General features: G+C 38.8%; 2 protein-coding genes across 3 annotated transcripts; both read right to left on the bottom strand.

Moving 5' to 3' along the window:
- Nucleotides 1–796: 796 nt before the first annotated feature.
- zgc:153990 (uncharacterized protein LOC768125 homolog) lies at nt 797–6,034 on the bottom strand. Of its 2 annotated transcripts, none has more exons than XM_035178453.2 (5): nt 5,494–6,034; nt 4,606–4,827; nt 3,934–4,371; nt 3,641–3,694; nt 797–3,541 (listed from the first exon to the last, which is right to left on the bottom strand). In XM_035178453.2, exons 2-5 carry the CDS (start codon nt 4,739–4,741, stop codon nt 3,099–3,101), a joined length of 1,071 nt encoding a protein of 356 aa, XP_035034344.1. In that variant the 5' UTR covers nt 4,742–4,827; nt 5,494–6,034; the 3' UTR covers nt 797–3,098. The 2 variants fall into 2 exon arrangements, with proteins under 2 accessions (XP_035034344.1, XP_035034345.1); XM_035178454.2 differs by having other exon boundaries at nt 5,397–5,503.
- Nucleotides 6,035–6,169: 135 nt separating this feature from the next.
- capns1a (calpain, small subunit 1 a) lies at nt 6,170–12,284 on the bottom strand. The gene is made up of 11 exons (XM_035178455.2): nt 12,157–12,284; nt 11,206–11,262; nt 11,078–11,114; nt 10,890–10,982; nt 10,660–10,717; nt 10,435–10,499; nt 9,530–9,598; nt 8,913–8,991; nt 8,380–8,496; nt 8,181–8,239; nt 6,170–8,045 (listed from the first exon to the last, which is right to left on the bottom strand). Exons 2-11 carry the CDS (start codon nt 11,250–11,252, stop codon nt 8,019–8,021), a joined length of 651 nt encoding a protein of 216 aa, XP_035034346.1. The 5' UTR covers nt 11,253–11,262; nt 12,157–12,284; the 3' UTR covers nt 6,170–8,018.
- Nucleotides 12,285–20,030: the final 7,746 nt, after the last annotated feature.

Genomic DNA, 20,030 nt, shown 5'->3' with positions numbered 1-20,030 from the left:
TGTTCATTGCTTCTAAATAAATACTTTTTGAACCAGACCGACTCTACCATCTCTACCTAAGGAAAAAGAACACGACATTACACACAAGTGACCAAACCAAAGTGGACTGCAACTACCACAACACCAAAAGGATCCAGGTTGCCAACACACACTATGCAACCAAGAAGTGATTCAACAAATGCAGAGAGCAGTTACCACAACACAAATGGTCACATACACAAGATACTGGAATCAGATGCATTAATCACAGCTCCACAACACAGTGACCACACAAAATGGAGTCATCTCACAAGAGATCACAACCCAGGTGCTGTGCTGAGGGGTCTCAAACCCCATCTGCCTAATGAGATGGCTAACTAGCCTAGCTAGTCTTCAGTGGCTCCCCAGGAGGCTTCTTTAAACGTTTAACTCAGTAAGTGGGCAACAGACCCAAGACAAAGTCCCCTGCCACACCCTGAGAACGTACCCACACCCAGGTATACCACTAAAAATAAGAAAGGCAAGATAATAAAGTGGCAAGGCCCAATGGCTAAATACGTGTTAGGATGCGCTCAAACACCCAGCACCCAGTCAAAAGCATTTGCACATTGCAAAAACAAGTGATCTAGAGAGACGACCCCTTTACTAAAACAAAAGGTCATTAGAGACAAATATACACACGCATTTACATGTCATTTCATGTCATGGATGTTCTATCCAGGACGAACCCCAATTTGTTACGCCCGACGATTATGTGGGGCTATGAGGCGAACAACATGTAAGATCACTGACACGAATCAACAACACCAAGCCTTTAAAAGAGCCCAAACCACGGGATTTATTAACATTAAACAACACAGTACATACAATGTTTAAAATCCCAGGCTGCAGCCCAGCAGCACCAGCAGTCCCCACACTGGAAGCCTCTTTTCTGAGCCTGAAACAGGAGCTTTTAAAGAACCTCAATCCACTGGCCAGGTGCCCCTCATTGATGACTGATCGGTTTAATCGGGGTGGAGCTAGAGGAGAGACAAGAGAAAACAGGGACACAGAACAGGAACACATACAGCCGCAACAATAACAACATAACAGACCTCACTTGTCCTCCTCATTGGAGGCTTCCATCATCAGCAGTTTTTGGATGATGTGGAATCATAGGACAAATGTTATTCAACAAAGTGTTGTATAGTACACCCATTATTTTAACTGATGAGGCTGCCAGGAGCACGTCTGCATCTTCACTGACCTTCACCAATCACACTCAATAACTCAAACTGGTTTTATCCGTGACCCATTTATCGTAATATAAACAGTTTCAGTTATAAAGCTGAGAGAGTAATGATAAAAACATCCCATCAGTTTTAATATTAAAAATTATTTTCAAATCTTTTAGAAGAAGAAATTAAGCTCTTAGTTCAGACATGACAAGGGGATGATTCATGCCACTTAATGACTAAACACCACAATCGAAAAATGTTTTTGATTGTTTATCGCATTACACTACATCACATTGAGGAAACACTAGAGACACACTGGGACAATTTCTGTATTTTGTTTGCTAGTTCTCAGGCAGACTGTGCAGCAGAGCCCCCTACTGCACATTTTATGTACCTGCAGAAGTGGCTGAACTCCAACTAACATCAGTAGTTGTTTCAGTTAAGGATGGTTAATGAAGCTGTGATATCGCATGTCCTCACCTCATGAAGGACAATACCTTTAGGACAAATCTGGTGTTTATATTTTTCTGTCTGTCAGCAGATCCCAAAAGAAGACCAAAGCCAATGTATTGCCTCTCAACTTTCAGACCTCCCTAACCTTTCCTGTGGCTCTCAGCCCCAAGACTGTTAGCTCAATGTTTAAAACTGGATCACAAATATTATAAAGTCTTAATTGAAATGTCCTGTAATTTCCTTAATCAGCTGGAAAACGCTTCTGAAAGGATACTACACACTTGTTGGGGTCTATTTTCAGCAGCGGATTTATACACACTTGGTGCTGCAGTGAATATTTACAGCAGCAGGACATGGTACGAGAGATCAACTAAAACTACAATGCTCATGTTCATCATTGTGAAGGAACATGTCACCCAGGGCAAAAGTGTGGCTCATCAATGTGTTTTAATAGTTTCTGGACAACAATGAATAGGACTAAAGGGCACAGAGGACACAGCACACAGACAATACTTTGGTTTACTAGTTTTTGGTCTTTCGATGGTATTTGATGACAATGAAAACACATTGAATAGCATTTGATTTTTCCTTTGAGGTCCAGCTGTATTTTTTTTACACTTTATTAAGGTTCCTCTCATGGGTTTATTTAAACAACCAGTCTGTGAAGCAATTCATATTTTTTTAAATTTCCAATGTACCATCTTCAGTTGAGCTTGACATTTTTTTGATCAACCATTCAAGGGCATTTGTATTGATGACGTGATATCTGAATTATGTCGGAATTCTGGTCTGTTTAAATGCAGTAGTTTATTCCATGTTTTAAAAGAAATTATTGAAACTTTCATATTCAAGTGTTCATGTTTGTAATGTAAAAAACCTAAATCAGACAGTCAAAGTATTCAGTTACAGGTATTTTCCAACTATTTAACACACCTTGTTTAGCCTTTCGAGAAATGGACCATATAATGGTCAAGTGCAGAAATCCACTTACCATTACAGTACATGTGATTATCTCCAGACACTGATGCAAGAGAAAGCTACAACTTATACAAGGACACACACGTGGATTTAACTGACTTTTTAAAATTAGATTCATCCTTTGAATCTCAACATTAAAACAATGTAAAGGCTTTAAAAGTGGTGTAAGCGTAATAAAAAATGTTTTACAATGCAAGTGGAAGGAGTTTCACTTTCAGTAGCAAAAAAAAAAAATCCTCCACACGATCTTTCTTTATAACGAACACTATATCCTTTTCATGTAACCACGGAGATGCCATCAATGCAGTTCGATGAATTCCGTTTTAAAATATAGCCAAGGAAAATCTGTTGAGGATTATCAAAAATTACAGTAACCAGCAATGGAGTCCAGAGGAACTTAAAAAAAAATCCTGTGCCTGAAGGCCATGTATGAAGTCAGTGATACAACTTTACAACTCTGACGCTTTATTGCTATAATGCTGGCCGTCCGTTCAGTTTGTCATGCATGAGCGCAATGGCTCCACCTGTGAAGTCTCTGAGAACCTGCACCGTCTCCCGCTGGAGCTGCAGCGACTCCCGCACAAACTCCTGCTGAGTCTCCGCCAGCTGCTGCACCGACTCAGACAGGAGTTCCAGGGAGCGTGAAACCGTCTCCAGCAGGATGTTGGTGGCGTGTTGCTCTTGAAGGCTCAGCGATGCACTATGCAGGATGCTGTCCCTCATGTTCTGTGAGGGCTGACCTGGCAGCGAAGGCGTGGCTGTTGAGGTTGAAGGTCCAGAGGGCGTCTGAGGTCGTCCTTGTTTCTGGATGCCGTTGTTTACTAGATGGTCCTCTGTTGGTTTTGATGCCTGAGTGGAAGGAGGTGCGTCATCCCTTTGGTCATCGTCTGAGTCTGCAAATGCAGCTTCAGCGTCTTGAGTGACAGAAAAAGGGCTCATCAGTAATTTGTCATTTGTAAAACATGTTATGAAAATTCACTAACTTCATATGTATCCAAAACTTGACATCTCACCTTCCGTGGCAGGTACTTCATACTGCACATCGAAGGAAGGTTGTGATGAGTCTCCTACAACATTCAAATAAAACAACCTCAATGCATTTCTCCTCAATAAGCAATTAAAACAGTTAAAATTAATAGTTATTCTAAATCTGTCACCCACAACATGTACTTTCAAAAGAAAGGTGAAAAATTCTTTGTTATTAAGTAGACATATCAAACTTCAGTGGTATTTAACCTTTTGACAAAATTATCCATTTAGGTTGAACTATTCCTTTAAGCACCCATGAATTAATCTTCTTTGTTACCTGACTGTGCAAGTCCACCAATGGAGTAAGAGGTTGGTGGAGGCATAGATGACATGTCCAACGCGCCGTTAGGAGAATTCTGCATTCCCATCATATCCTCCTCTTCCATTTCTTCTTCCTCATCTGGCACATCGTCATCATCTCCCAGAGGGCCGAAGTCACCCATGTTATGGTCTTCCTCGCCCATCTCCAGGATCTGAAGCACTATTTTCTCTGTCTGGTTAAGGTCTCGGGAAAGACGTGAGTTGAGGCCCCTATTGGGCACTGTCCCTGACCGCATGGCAGCCACTTTCCGCTTGGTGTCACACTTGAGGTCCGACCATTTCTTGATGACCTCAATGACTTCACGTTGACACTCTCCAATCTCATTGACACGTGCGGTAATCTCTGCCCATGTGTGCTTCTTCACATCTGTTGGTACACCACGGTTGAATTTGCCTTTGGAGGGAAAAGATCAAAATCAAAAATCAAATAGACCTTATAAGTGCTTGCTTTTGAATGTCATTAGGTCAATGGTTGGGCCAATTTCAACATTTTATCATTCAGAACGTCACTGTAACTTTCAGTATACAGTTGTGTGCCAAACTATTTTATATTCAGACACAAAACCTTGAGGCACCATCTCTACTTTTAGAAGACGAATGAAATCATTGGGCAGCTAACGACACATACCCACAACAACCATTCGATGCTTCCTCACTTCATCCAACAGTATGTGGACTTCGCTGAATGAGAACCGGGCTTTTCTCTTCTTGAAGCGAGTGACACTGTCTTGGTTGAAGAATAATGATGATGATGAAGAAGACATCCTCCACACACACAGTCAGCAGCTGCTTTGTAGTCTCCTCTGAGCTCTGCTGTAACTCCTCCAGCTGCGTGTCAGGGCTCAGGAGTCTGATTAACAGCACAGTTAAAAGAAAGAAGACATTTTCAATAAATTAAACTATGCAGTTGATCTTTGGGACTGAGAAGCTGGGGTGAGTATCTTTAATGCTGTGAAACACTCGATCAGCCTCAGCACCTGAGCAATAACTGTGTGACAGTCAAAGTGGGTGATTAACTAAATATTAATAAAATCAATATTATCAATAGTTTATTTGTAAGGTCGTTACTTGTACATGCCCCAGGGTTCTCCTACAGTTCAGCAGATACATAGTGCAGGTTTAGTGTGAACATTACACTGTTAGCACTGGCACTGATGAGTGAATGAACAATGGACGATGCTATAGTTATTACTACACATTCGATAGCCTGATAGCTAGCTACATCTGGAGAGCATTCGTACTTATACTGAATTGATGCATTTCCCAGCGTTGTCCTGGTTATTTTAGCATGAAGCGGCCATTTAAATCTTCTCATATACAGCAACATACGTGTATTACGCGGTGTTAAATGTAACTGGACATTTCAGCTAACAGAGGGTTAGCTCTCCCTGCAGCAGGACGCTAGCTAACGCTACATACCAGTCAGAAATGGCTAATGAAGCGGCTAGTCCACGTAACCTCGCTGGAAAAGGGTGTGCGGTGATGGCAAAGATGTCTAACGAGATGGTGAACATACCACAGGACAGAGAAGTTGGGATTTGGTCCAAAAACGTGAAGATTAACTTCCTTATCGCCGGGATAGCTACCGTCAAGCTAACCAGCGTGAAGCTAACGCTAAGCAAAATATGTCCGGTTAGCTTTAGTAAGGTAGCATGTTTTACTTGAGTGCGTAGCTCAAATATTGCCGACTAACATAACATGAATGTGACACCAGCTACTACATGACGTTTAATTATTAGTTTGACGTGTAACTTATACATCAATGACCACGATGATCGAGTCATTTCACTAATTAAGTTGCCGTGTTTGTCTTAGATTTATCACTGTAATATGTGGTTTTATTTTGAAGGAGCAACTCTAACTTCCGGTACAGTCGGCTGACTTTACCAAAACACACACAAACACAGATATGAGTGTTGGTATTTATCACTATACAGCATTAGCAGTTTGTACGCTGGTGCTGTACAAGTTATGCAGATTCTGATTTTATTTCAGGTTTCTCAGAGCAGGGCACCATCACATTATTTTAGCTGTTTTTCTTTCTAATCAAGGTTTACTACTAGTGCACAAGTAGTCTGACTCTAGTTCTCTAGATAAGTATATATAGATTACAAAGGGAGAATGTGATTTGGTTGTTTTGAAACATCATAACATACAAGTTGTAAGTTGTAATTCAAAAATAGCCACAGAAGCACATTTAAGTTACCATTTATTTCAAATATGGCACATATATGTATTTTACCAAACATTTTCAGTAACAGTTAAATGACCACGGCTTGGTTTAAAAAAAACTTTTGCAATCCTCTTTTCAATTGGCTGCATGCATTAGTGGCATACACATCTGTTATATATGATAAATTCACACAGTGCTGGCACTATCTGGCGCAGGCACAGTAAACAGTGAGAAGTGATAATGTGATCAGGAAGTGAAGACAAACAGAATGCTATTGCAAAGTTGCACTGCTAGAATCAATATTAAAAAGCTAAATATCAGCCTGCCCAACTACAACATTGTCCCTCATTATTATTAGAAAGAAGATATAGATGTGGGTAAACTGAAATATATATTAGCGTACTGCCTCTAATATTAGGTGACTTTAAAGAACATTTGGGATTTTAGATATAACTTCTTTGTTAAGATGGTCTACTGGCTGTAGAAAGCATCAGTATCACTGTCCACTATGCATTTATTATACCAATGTAACTGATGCACAATAAACATGTGTACAAATAATCAAACCAAGATCTGCCTGTGACAGGCTGTGGTGCAAACAAACCATAACCCATCACCTTCTTCACTTAATTTAAATTAGCAGACTCGAAGGTTTTAGTGAACTATCTCTCATTCAGTAGTATTGGGCCTGGTTTCACAGAGACTTAATAATGAGGTTTAACAAAAAGTAAGACAGACAATTTATATATAATTTTACATGGCTGTCTCTCAACTATTCTAGTCAGGGTGGATGGACCACAGGGACTTTCACAGAGACTGGTCAAAAGCAACACAGCCATGTAAAACTATACATGAAGCAACTGTTAGTACATGGGATTTGGTGACCTCATGTAATTCTCACAATAGGGTCACCCAACTTCAGCTTCTACAGAACTCTACCTCCGGCAAAATACCTGAAAACACCTGTGGGTGAGCAGAGCCTTTAAACTTAAAGGGCACATTCTTCGAATGTTTAAATCAACAATCTCTGTAAAGACCTGCACACGGTCATAGCTTGTTCCATTTGGTGAGGAAACTGGTTTGTCCACAGGTGGAGGTGGGGTGGAGCTTTTGTAAGGCCAATAATTTCCATAAATTTTGCATGAATGCTACAAATATTCAAACTGTCCTGCCCCAACAGGCGCTAACAGTAGATAGACGGAGATATCCATCATGTAGTTTACATACACCCACAGTCATGAGCCAATGAAGAAAAATAGGTGATAGCTACTTGATCTACAAAACATGGCCGACCAAGCTTGCAGCTACATACCCTAAAAAGGAATCATTCACCTGAGGTAACCTCGAGTGTGCCTTGTGGAAGATTTTTGAAAGTGATGAGTGTCGTAGCTTTTCCTGTATTTCAGCAGCTGACACAGCGTTGACAGAGGATGTGAATGTTCCTTAACCCATCTTTGTAAAACCAGCCCCAGCTACATTAGAATGAGAGATTCCTGCTTTCACATTAGATTTTCAAATTTTGTTGGTTATTAGGCTGATTTTGACTTGTGGGAAGAGGCAAATCTAAAGGCTGAACAAAAACCAATTCAACATACTACCATATTTTAATTGAATTATATTGGCTTCAAACTCGTCCTGAGTATTCAGCTAGGGGTACCTTTGTAAGTGCAGGTTTGTACCTTTTTCTGGCAAGTACTACAGAACAAAGAGTCCCCCAACACTCATTGCATTAATATTCCAAACAAGCACGCACAGGGGATTTTCTGATTATCACAGGAAGTATGGAGTAAGGATAGTTGATAAAGTATTGTATTGTGTAGAGAAATAAAGTGGTTCCGTATAACAAGCAGGAGAGACGTCGTCTGGACTCAAGAGTACATGGTCAACTGAAGCCACTGAAAAGACACAAGAGCAGAGAAGATGACTATTTGAAAACAGCTACTTATTCCAAAAAACAGAGCCACTGCTTTTAGAAAATCTGAATTCCAGTTAAAACCCACTAATGTTGAAAATATCTGAGATGACTTTACCTCCTGGACATTGACTTTGATAGTCCCATTGTTATCTTTATCCAGGGTTTTGAAGGAACCTGAAACAGAACAGATATTAAGCCTACTATACCTTCAGGTCATGAGATTAAATCCCAGGTCAGTCATTGTTATCACAGAGATAAAGCTGACTTACTAATAAAGAGATCAATTGATTTTAGGACTGGTCTTTGAAACTTACGGCACATTGCATCCAGCCTCACAAGGCAGCCAATGTAGTTATCAAAATCCATGTTGCCATTTTCATCGCTGTATCTGCGAATTATCATCTTGAACAGCTGGTCATTGAGGGGGAAACCTGATAAAGAGATGAACAGATGAAAGCACAGTCATTTTAATATTAAATAGGAATTTAAGTTATATGTACATGGGCTCCATGCTCCCCATGCTGCACTCATTCATACAAATATATTCAAACAACTGGATAATATTCAAAACATTAACCCTTTATACAGCCACTCAAACCCATTTGACTGCTCATGTCTGTCAAGGTGTTTACATTTATATAACTATGTGATGAGAAAAAACACACACATTTGATAGAATAAAGTAGTTTTCTGGCTCATGAAACTACTTAAATCCAATATATTCTTTGTTGAAAACATGCACCGACTAATAGTTAATAAAATCCTAACTGCGTTTTAAGTTAGTTCGGACCCATCTTTACAGTAGTTGGGCAAAAATTAGAAGATCAGTTAAAAAAAAAAGGCTCACCTGCAGCTCGGAAAGCATCGGGCAGCTCATCTTCACCAATGACACCAGATCCATCTGTGTCGTAAGTCTTATACACTCCCTAAATAAGAACAATATAAGAATTTAAAACATCATTGGCATCTGAAACATTTCCTTTTAAGCTGCGTTACTGCCTAGAAAGACTACAAGTAGAAAAAGATAAACTAACAGTTACTTTCCAACAAAGCAAATAGCTGCCAATATGGTTGTAGCAACTGAATAATCAAAAAGCATTTAAGTAAAAATTATAATAAATTCATCATCTAATTCAATTTCAATAACATTTGAGTCATATCACTGACAGAATATGTTTGACAGGAAATAAAATGTCCTGCAATGTAGCCAGTTTAATGTGTGGCCATCAGTTAACATAGTAACAGATTCAAGTTAACATAAAACATGGCAGTTCATTTTAATAAGGACAAAAATGGGATGCTAATCCAAGTTATTTTTAACCAGAATCAACAGCTGATATGTATACACTTCACTGCAGCTTCATCTGTGTTCACTGTTACACAAGACAATTGACCACAGGAATGTCACTGAGCAACTGCTGTGTAAACCCCCCCCCCAAAACAAATTCAAAATGGTCTACTTGCCTGCCATTTCTTTATGTTGTTCCAGAGGTGTTTGAACTCATGAAAGCCGAGTCTCCCTGTGCTGTCACTCTGAAGAAGCATTAAGGACAACACAACAGTCTTCCTTCTTTCCTCCAGCTTTGATCAGCTACTGCATTACACGTGGGCATGCTGTATTTGCCCAAGGAGTATTTTTATATGCCTTCCTCGTGACATTCCCTCCCTCACAGCAGGGAATCTATGTCAAACTTTTCATCTAACATGTTCCTACACTACATATGACAGGGATCACATAACACCCATTTAGTTTCACACAGTTTTCAATATACTATTCATGTTTGTTACTATTGAAAAATGTAAAGACTTTACTTCAAGCTTACAATACAGAGCTATGAAGCCCCGGTTTCCAAAAACATGATGTCAGAGCTCTTTTATAGCACGGCCCCTTGCTTTTAGTGCAGTACGCCAGAGGAGATCTACTCATTTAACCCGCACACATTTCAAGGTCATTAAACCTGACTATACCGGCACAACAGGCAAAAATGAACGCAGGCTTAGCCCAACTTTTAAAATCTGTCAGTTACTTCCCTCAACATTTCGATGTATGTTCTCAGCCTTAATGAGCTGTGGGGTGTGATGGAATGTGGTGAGTCAACACAGCTCTTTTTCCCCCCAACCAAATGCTGATGTATTTGTTCTGTGTATTTAATAATAACTTCACTTTTATAGCACTTTTCTAAGCATGGTTACAAAGTGCTTCACATAATACATGGCAAAAAAACAAAAATCAATAAATTGTATTCAATTTAATTTTAAGCACCATATAACGTATTATGATCGGCTTTCTACTCTGCGGTCAACTGTCAGCAATTTACTGTCGACCATACAACTCAACAAATAAAACCTACTTATGATAGAAAGGATACATCCATGACTGCCACCATGCTCCTGCAAGACTCAATGCTGAAACCATCTGTCTTCAGATCTCCATCTGAAATATGATAATATACACATACAATGAGATCATATAATGCGGCAGATACGTAAATCATTTAAGGACTGAATCACAACAGAGAAAGGCAGACTACACAGAAGTATAAGAACTACACACAGGGCTGGTTAAGAGAAATGCAAATGCAAACGTGTCTTACGCTTTCCAATGATTTTATTCAGGATGTCCTTGAGCTCAGTGGGGCTCACTTCCATGTCCTGTATGACAAATATTATTATAACAGTTAGGACTTCAGAAAGCTGTACAGACACCCAACTGCATTTTTTTTTTTAATAATTCAAATTACAGATCTTCTTGTGTTAATTTAATGGAGTAAAGGGTGTGGTTACTGCAGAGTACAGCAGAAATCCAAAGTACAGGTAGACTCACATCTCCAGCGAGCTGCTGGAAGACCTTGCGGAACTGTTTCTCCTCATCATTCTCATGCTGCTCTGCATATGCAAGTGGTCTACGTGGAGGAGGCTGGGGGACAGAGACATTGGCAAATAGAAATTAAAACTGTTCATCTACAGTACAGTGTTGGGCAGATAGAGCTGGTAATGTAATGTGTCACTCACAGGCTCAGAAGGCACAAACTGGGCTGGGTCGATGTTGCTAAAAAGACAGGACGAAGACAAGTGAGATGAAAAGTCAAAACACAAGCCACAACTCTTGGTTTGAGCTGGTACTTCGGGCAGATTCTTACCTCACAACATCAATGACGCCTTTGAAGAGTGCTTTGGCAAAAAACATCTTCTACCAACTGTGAAAGTGCAACATAAGTCAGAAGAAATTATTTACACCACAAATTCAGATTCTTGAACATGCTCCATAAAACCCCAGGCAACATTAGAATCTACTTCTATAAAGGAACAGCTAACAGTAAGAGTTTAAAAGCAGGAGTAAATGGCTTATAACATATGAATAGAACACGGGCAACGCAAAACAAACATGAATGTCAACCTCCACAAACAGGAACTGGATTCAACGTCATTGATTAGTATGTAGCTATCATGCTAATGCTATGTTAGCAGCTTTAGTGTTTGTCTAGCTAGCTACAGCCGCACCGGTTGAGCTTGTTATAGATCAAGCAATGACATGCCTTGTTTTTGTGGTTTGAATTACACAGTCCCATTAGAGGCGGAAGCACACCCACTAGCCCCTCTCACATTGTTTCCTGTTATGGAAACATTTAAAGTACAACAAAGACTGGAGATAAATGACACTTGAAGGTTGTGTCAGTGTGTTATCGGCTGTTCCGATAACATATTAGAAGTTTTAAATACCAAGTAGTTCGTAAAAAATGTCCTACTTTAACGTCACTGCCAAGTTTGGGTGAGCTCGCAACGAGCTCTACACCCGACAGAGCTAACGATGCAGTTGTAACGACACATTGTGTTGTGGTGTTGTTACTAAAAACAGCTGCTTAATGTCATTAAACACAGTGGAACAGTGGCGCTTCAAGCTAGCACGGAGTGGCGTTAGCTTGTAGCTTTGAGCTCATAACTAACTTCAGCGTTAGCTAAGCTAACATCGAGCTAACGGACATGGCTAGGTGCGATATCTGTCAAAGTGCGCAAGACTCAGAATAAGCGTGATGAGCAGATATCTAATCCCACAGGCGAGGCTCGTCTTTACATCTGACATTTATATTTACCGTGAGGCGACAGCAGCCAGGGAAGTAGTGGGAGGATTCGGGCTGAGCAAGTTCCACTAAACTACAGAGAGAGAACAGGAGGCTCCGTCAACAGCGACACACCCCGAGACGGACGCTGCGCACAGGAAGTGAGGAGCCGGAGAGGAGCTCACCTCTTCATATACAGTCTATATCTTCATATACAATCTATAACTTCATATACAATCTATATCTTTATATACAGTCTGTATCTTCATATACAGTCTGTATCTTCATATACAGTCTATATCTTCATATACAATCTATAACTTCATATACAATCTATATCTTTATATACAGTCTGTATCTTCATATACAGTCTGTATCTTCATATACAATCTATAACTTCATATACAGTCTATATCTTTATATACAGTCTGTATCTTCATATACAGTCTGTATCTTCATATACAATCTATATCTTCATATACAGTCTGTATCTTTATATACAGTCTGTATCTTTATATACAGTCTGTATCTTCATATACAATCTATAACTTCATATACAGTCTATATCTTTATATACAGTCTGTATCTTCATATGCAATCTATAACTTCATATACAGTCTATATCTTTATATACAGTCTGTATCTTTATATACAGTCTGTATCTTCATATACAATCTATAACTTCATATACAGTCTATATCTTTATATACAGTCTGTATCTTCATATACAATCTATAACTTCATATACAGTCTATATCTTTATATACAGTCTATATCTTTATATACAGTCTGTATCTTCATATACAGTCTGTATCTTCATATACAATCTATAACTTCATATACAGTCTATATCTTTATATACAGTCGACTTCATATACATCATTACACTTATATCTTTATATACAGTCTGTATCTTCATATACAATCTATAACTTCATATACAGTCTATATCTTTATATACAGTCTATATCTTTATATACAGTCTGTATCTTCATATACAGTCTGTATCTTCATATACAATCTATAACTTCATATACAGTCTATATCTTTATATACAGTCTGTATCTTCATATACAATCTATAACTTCATATACAGTCTATATCTTTATATACAGTCTGTATCTTCATATACAGTCTATATCTTTACATACAGTCTGTATCTTTATAGACAGTATATATCTTTATATGCAGTCTGTATCTTTATATACAATCTATAACTTCATATACAGTCTGTATCTTTATATACACTATATATCTTTATATGCAGTCTGTATCTTTATGTAGTCTATATCTTTATATACAGTATATATCTTTATATACAGTATATATCTTTATATGCAGTCTGTATCTTTATATACAGTATATATCTTTATATACAGTCTGTATCTTTATATACAGTCTATATCTTCATATGCAGTCTGTATCTTTATATACAGTCTATATCTTTAAATACAGTCTGTATCGTTATATACACTCTATATCTTTGTGAAAGTGGGAGGGATGAAAACAATAGGGAAAAACACTAGAGAACAAACAGTTATATCAAGGCTAAGAATAGGACACACAGGACTAAATAAAACAATGCACTTAATAGGGAAACATCCATCAGGACAATGTGAATGGGGTTTTGGGGAAGAAACTGTAGAGCATGTCATCTGTCACTGCCAGAAATATAACACACAGAGAGGAAAACTACAGAAGGAGCTGAGGAAGTGTGGGGTGGAAGAGTTAAACCTGAACATTTTGCCTAAGACAAATATAAAGTATTGTTTGAGTTTTTAAAAGAAACTGGTTTAATAAAGAGGATCTAAGTTTAAGTTAGGGTTGTTTTAATTTTTTTTTTTAATTTATGTATTTCCGCAGACCAAACACTCTGACCCACACTCCAGCATAGTAGGTGGCGTTAATGCACCTTTAACGTTAGGTGCCACCCGCCATTAAACAACAAAAAGAAGAAGAAGAAGAAGTATAGCTTTATATACAGTCTATATCTTTATATACAGTCTGCATCACCTCTCAGGACTGTGTGGGTGCGACTGGTGCTTCACTCGTGCAAACGCTGCTGTTCGCCACACAGATCATGGTCAAATACCTTCATATGTGTGGACCAACATTTATTAGCAGAGACCATAGACTGCATATAAAGAGGCAGTAACCCCGCTGTTTTCATGTCTGTACATTCACGTGCTCCTCGGAAGATCCCTGTGTCTTCTGAATGTGGAGACAAAAACATGGATGTGCTGTATTTATGTTTGGAGCATTGAACCCCGTGTTTATACATAGCAACGAAGAGCAGAGAACAGTGGCCATCAGGTGTGACTGACATATTAATCATTTAAACGTACGCAGGCTTATTATAAAAACGTGGTTGTAGGCTAAAAGGTGATGTTAAGTGCTTTTGAGTTAGGGTCAGTTTGCAACTATCAACAGTGTAACATATTATACCAGTTTGGAAAAATGTTTTTCCGATTATTGCGACACCATTGAATGCATCATCAATTGATTTTGCTCAGCGTGTGTGAACTGGTGCAAAGCGTGTTCCTGCCACCATGTGGTTTGGAGTGCCATCGACTTTGCTACAGTAGTTAGCTGCAGTAGATAGCCTTATACGGTTATCCAGTATTTACTACAAAAAGATTTGATTATGTTTCTCTCCTCTCGGTCCTCTGAGTGTACCGAGCCAAAAACATATTTACTTACATACTGTTTACAGAGGCTCTAAGTGAACATAGCAGTCCTCAGTATGAACATATGGCTGCAGTATATATGAAGACATTTGTTTTGTGCTGTGATAACCGTCATCTGGGCACAAAGTTGGCCGTCTACAGTCAGTTATAAAATAGTCTAAAGGGAAATTATTACCAGGGATCAGAGAGAAACAGCATTTCAATCCCAGCTACGTCATACTGTACAAATGGCACAATTGACAATAAAGTTGAATTTGACTTAGCAAATATATTCATATATACATGTCTATGTGAAATGTATGGTCTATGTCTACTGCAGGTGTACGACAGAGAGTGAGTGCTCTGGCCAGGGGGGTCATTATCTCACCCAGCAAACCATCACTGAATGCTGATATAGCACAATCACTCTGATCTGCATTTAAACCGAGACCCTCAGGGACCCACTTCAAGAACCCAGGTGGGTCCTATAGTTTGACAACCATTGTATTGAACGACTAAGGCCCCACTAGAGCGACAGCAGAGCCTTGCATCCAGGCATGTGGCTATTTCCTCCCATAAACCATTCAATTTCACTCTGCTGTATCCATAAATGAAAGATTTCTTTAGAGAAGCATATTTTATGGCAGTTAAACAATTTCACAGAGAAACTGGAGCACTGTTAAGAAGCCTAACAATCCCTCAGAAGATTTGCCAGTGGACTTGGGGCATGTTTAAAATTGATAGCACAGCACACTGAATAATTAAACACAGTTTAATGAGAAGGGAGAGAAATTTGTGTTGTCATTTATTTTGACAAAATCCTATTCTCTGATAATTGGATCTCATAAGTACCATTACCCCAGACTCAGACGTGAGTGTGCCAAACTGACATGAGAAGTGTTTTTTTTCTTGTTGTTGTTAGTGATCAGGACTATGTGGAATAATATCAAGACCAAGTGCTTTTGTTTTTAGAAGTAGAGACGAGCCTGATGTATTCACAGATACGACTGCCAAGTCATAGGGTCTGAGGTGCAGACCGTGTTCCCTATGTCTGTCCTGTCATTTCCAGTTATCTCTCTCAAACACCTCATTAATAAAGAGAGATAAAATAAAAACAAGCAATACATTTTCATAAAAAGTTTTCATTCACTTTACAGGAAGATAAATCAGGGCACAGTTGATTAATTGCAACCTTTACAGGATGATGTATCAGAGACCAAACCTTGTAAGCTGTTTTCTATTTTTAAGCTTTTACAGAACATGTTACTAAAATTACTGATTTGGCATGAAAATGTGTGAGTGGGAATCATCTGAATACTGGCACAGGGATCAAATGTTGGCTCTCATCACCTGCCTCTCCTGCCACAGCTCTGCACAGGCCACAGAACAGCGCCTCCCTCAGGTTGATCCGGCTCAATATGGGAGGGAACACGGGTTGAAAAGATTAGAAATATAAACAGCTTATTTACCACACTTTTACCACAGCCATTCACAGGTAATAGAAGACGATCTTTGAACATGCAGTGTTTCAATTAATTTGAGAGTGATATATGTGTAGCGTCAGTGCTGAATAAATCCAGCAGGTGGAGACAGAGAGCATTTGACCGAGCTGAGATGGAGCAAACAGAAGCATCCTCTGTGTTCACCGTGCAAATAACTGAGGTCCAAGCCAAATAGATAAATGTAAACATGTCCACAATAATATAAATATGATTATATTATTATTAGTTTGGCTGCCGTTAATCTTTCTGTCTGCACTGTTACATTTATTCTGAGGTGTAGGCGTGTCTATTTGATAAATAATAATATAAATATATGATCCACAAACTGTCATTTTGAATAAGACAAGGATTCTAATCGATGATTGTTTCTAAATAAATCAATTCTCATGAGGTTATAAATACACCCAGGTCTGGAACAATCTGGTAAACATTACTGAGCAGCAAGTCCATGAATAGGTCTTTTGAATCCGATACATTTTTCTAACATTTAAATTGATGGAAAAAATTTGCCAGGTAAAATGAACCACTGTCTATTTCCAATGACTTTGTCCAGATCTATGACAGTAGCTGGTAAAGACGTGTAGTTATCCAGGGTAGTGTTCTGAATCTCAGATACTGACAATGGAATCTCTTGTTTCTTGACTTTAAGGAACTGGCTGAGCTCGTCTCAGTGCTGCTCTGTTTTTATCATAGCTACATCTCCTCTTAATCCCCGGTGGCCTGTACTATCATGGTTGCCTTGACAGTGCCGACACTTCCCCTGCTCTCTCCTCAACAGAAAAAGTCTCAGTACTACTATCCTGAACTCTCACCTCACACAGAAATGGGATTCGTAAAATGCAACAGCAACAAATTATCTCATGGCTGCTGATGCTGTCATTTGCATTTCTGTTTGAAAACACCTCGGTAGAATCACATAGAACATGTGAGCATTTTCTCAGGGAAGCTACAGCTTTCACAGTGATCTTGATTCAGATTTAGATTTTTTTTCTCCTTCTCTACAATTTTCTTAGTTTACTGACATATAATCTGCAAAACCATGGGCTTGATTGTCACAACTGCTGTTTGCCAGGTTACAAAATTATATATACAGTACTGTCAGACATGGCATCACAGACACCTGCTTGGATTCTGTGAATGTACCTTTGTTCCAGCAAACAAAAAAAATTCCCCAATGTCAGTGGTTAACTGTCCTGAGCATTACACTAAGGGATGTCTTATTATCACCCCATAGCATACTGCATATACTGCATTTATACTGTTGAATGCACTTATTGTAAGTCGCTTTGGATAAAAGCGTCTGCTAAATTATATGTTATGTAATGTAATACTGCATATGAAAAATATGATTTTAACAGTAAGACTAAATGCATCAGTAACCTGCTATTTAAGATGCACTAATATATGATGTGCACTGCAGAAACAGTGATATCTGTCCTTCAGGTCCCACTCCAGCTAAAATTACTCCATCCATGAAATAGAGGTATCCATGGTTACATCAGGAGCCATGTTAAAGGGTGCCTCAGTTTATCTCTGTTCTCTGGCAGTCCCCACCTTTTTCCTCATTCATCATTTGAAAGAAATCACGGTGCCACCTCAAGGTATCCAACAGCTATGATTTGGTTTTGCAAATGAGATTTGCAGTGAATAATTTTAATAATATTGATGAAGATAGACTGGCTATTAAATATCTCTGAATTATGAATGCAAACCGTATTACATCTGCAGATACCTGCTCGACTTGGAGGGAGTGAAACACAGAGCTCGTGTCGAGGCTGCAGGTTGAAATATTGTATAGCAGCATCCCCAATACGACATATTTGCAGTCTTCAGAACAACCTGTTACCTTGACAACGCAATTTTATCATTCAAGCCCATTGCTACCTTCTCTCACAACAGGAATCGAATGTGTCTTAAATGTATACTACTGCAGGGTTCTACACCTCGATTCAAGGTTGAAATGAGACATGTGATGGGCTGAGAACATTTTCAATTATGATTTCATTCAGATGCGTGACAATTGACTATGTAAGATGCTTTCTTGCCTTTACTTTTAGGAATGTGCTTTTGGTCTGTAGTGCTAAACAAAATGCATATTGGATTATTAGGGCAAGTGAAAGGAATGTTTTTTTAGATTATAAAGACAGAAAATGATCATGCATTTCATACAGAGATATGTTTAGCATTCCAAATGCTTTTGTTATGGCATGGCATTAGGGGGATACATTGTAAAGGATTACATAGAAGAGTTAATTAATTCAAATTGGAAACAAGTAATTCCCCAAATACCAGTGACCTCAGGGTGGTTGCTATTTCCAGTGACTTACTTATGCAGGTATATGCTTAATTATTGGGGCATATTTGCAAGTTAGTCATTCTGATCATTGTTATTCAAGCTACGTGCGAGCTTTCCACAAGGCAAGCCCATCTGCTCACTGAATTCCACAAGCATCCATGGTATTCAATTGTTTTTCCAATGGTATCTAAATCAAATTAGCAATAAACTTTTATCTCTGGGCTCTGGAAACTAACTCAGAGCAGAGGGAGGGAAGCATTCAGATATGACTGAATGCTACAGAATAAAAACAGGGTGTTATCTAGAATTTTATAAATATGGAGATCGTGGGATCCTTTTGTTTTTCATTTGAAAGCATCAGTTCCCGACATGCCCTGATGTCTAAATGTTCTCCTCCACGAACCCTCTTCACACTTCAAAACTGCCAGAAATAACAGTCTTGTTATAGAAGCTACTGAATACCTTCATTCTTATCTCTTCCTCTTGGTCCACATAGATCGAATTAAACATACGGAGCCCCAAAAATACAGAGACAAGCCTGTAAGACTCCACCAGAACTAGTTGTTTCAACTGCAGCATATACACTGCATTACAGGTGGCTCTCATACAGCTACAGTTCTGTATATGTGATGTCACTTTCGTTGCTTGTGTAGTTGAGCTCAGAAGATTAGGAATGTATTTCCTGGATAATGAGCAAGGTCAATCAATGTAGGAGGGATGGCTGTGTGCCCGGCGGCTCATGTAAGTCATTACACAAACGTCATGTCAGTCTGAGATGTTCAGGAACTTTGATTTGTACCCACTGACTTCAAATTATTTTTTATTTCTCTATTATGTGCAAACTTAGCTGTAATTCTATAAGGGAGGGATTGTGCTCAGAGCGTATAACGTTTACACTGCTTTTTCATTGGATACATGTAGCAGTGCACAGATCAGGGAGTGTCATGCTGGTTTAAAATGTATCTGTCAGATTAATATGTTGGACCCACACTGGCTTGCATTGTATATCGACGTTCTATAATTTTATCCACTTCTGATGTATTTCCCATCTGACCACATAATTAACTCCCAAATGAAATTTGCTTTCTTCATCTTGTTGCTGTGCTTTGAATGGTGTAGTGCATCACTCTGCCATATGGAGCTTTAAACAGTGAAAGGTTTTCACTACCCTGCAGGACATCATAGGGTTGAATGTGCATTAATGGTCTAAATGCTCACTCGGAGGAAAATGCTAGGGAAAACAATAATTATGTTTTTTTAGCCGTGCTACGAGCTCGACTGTGTAGATTGCAATGTCAGTCTGTTAGCTGATCCACAGCTTTGGCTGATACTAAAAAATGTGAGCAACCAAATTGATTTCCATTAAGTTTAGTGGAAATATTCATGATCCAGAGAGACTGAATCAGTCTAATCTTTCTTTACTTTTCAACCTGTGCCACCAGC

The sequence above is a fragment of the Hippoglossus stenolepis genome, chromosome 15 (genome assembly GCF_022539355.2).
Source record: "Hippoglossus stenolepis isolate QCI-W04-F060 chromosome 15, HSTE1.2, whole genome shotgun sequence".
NCBI classification, from domain to species: domain Eukaryota; kingdom Metazoa; phylum Chordata; class Actinopteri; order Pleuronectiformes; family Pleuronectidae; genus Hippoglossus; species Hippoglossus stenolepis.
The sequence above is the reverse complement of the archived record's forward strand: the minus strand, read 5'-3'. Positions and strand labels throughout refer to the sequence as shown.

Excerpts from the sequence above, each read along its gene's own strand:
- zgc:153990 (XM_035178453.2), bottom strand. The coding sequence starts at position 4,741 with ATGTCTTCTTCATCATCATCATTATTCTTCAACCAAGACAGTGTCACT. Across the intron at positions 3,695-3,933 it reads TGGTGGACTTGCACAGTCAG|GAGACTCATCACAACCTTCC; the intron begins GTAACAAAGAAG and ends TGAATGTTGTAG. Across the intron at positions 3,542-3,640 it reads TGAAGTACCTGCCACGGAAG|ACGCTGAAGCTGCATTTGCA; the intron begins GTGAGATGTCAA and ends CTGTCACTCAAG.
- capns1a (XM_035178455.2), bottom strand. The coding sequence starts at position 11,252 with ATGTTTTTTGCCAAAGCACTCTTCAAAGGCGTCATTGATGTTGTGAG. Across the intron at positions 8,992-9,529 it reads ACAACATAAAGAAATGGCAG|GGAGTGTATAAGACTTACGA; the intron begins GCAAGTAGACCA and ends GTTCTTATTTAG. Across the intron at positions 8,046-8,180 it reads TCAAAGTCAATGTCCAGGAG|TGGCTTCAGTTGACCATGTA; the intron begins GTAAAGTCATCT and ends GTGTCTTTTCAG.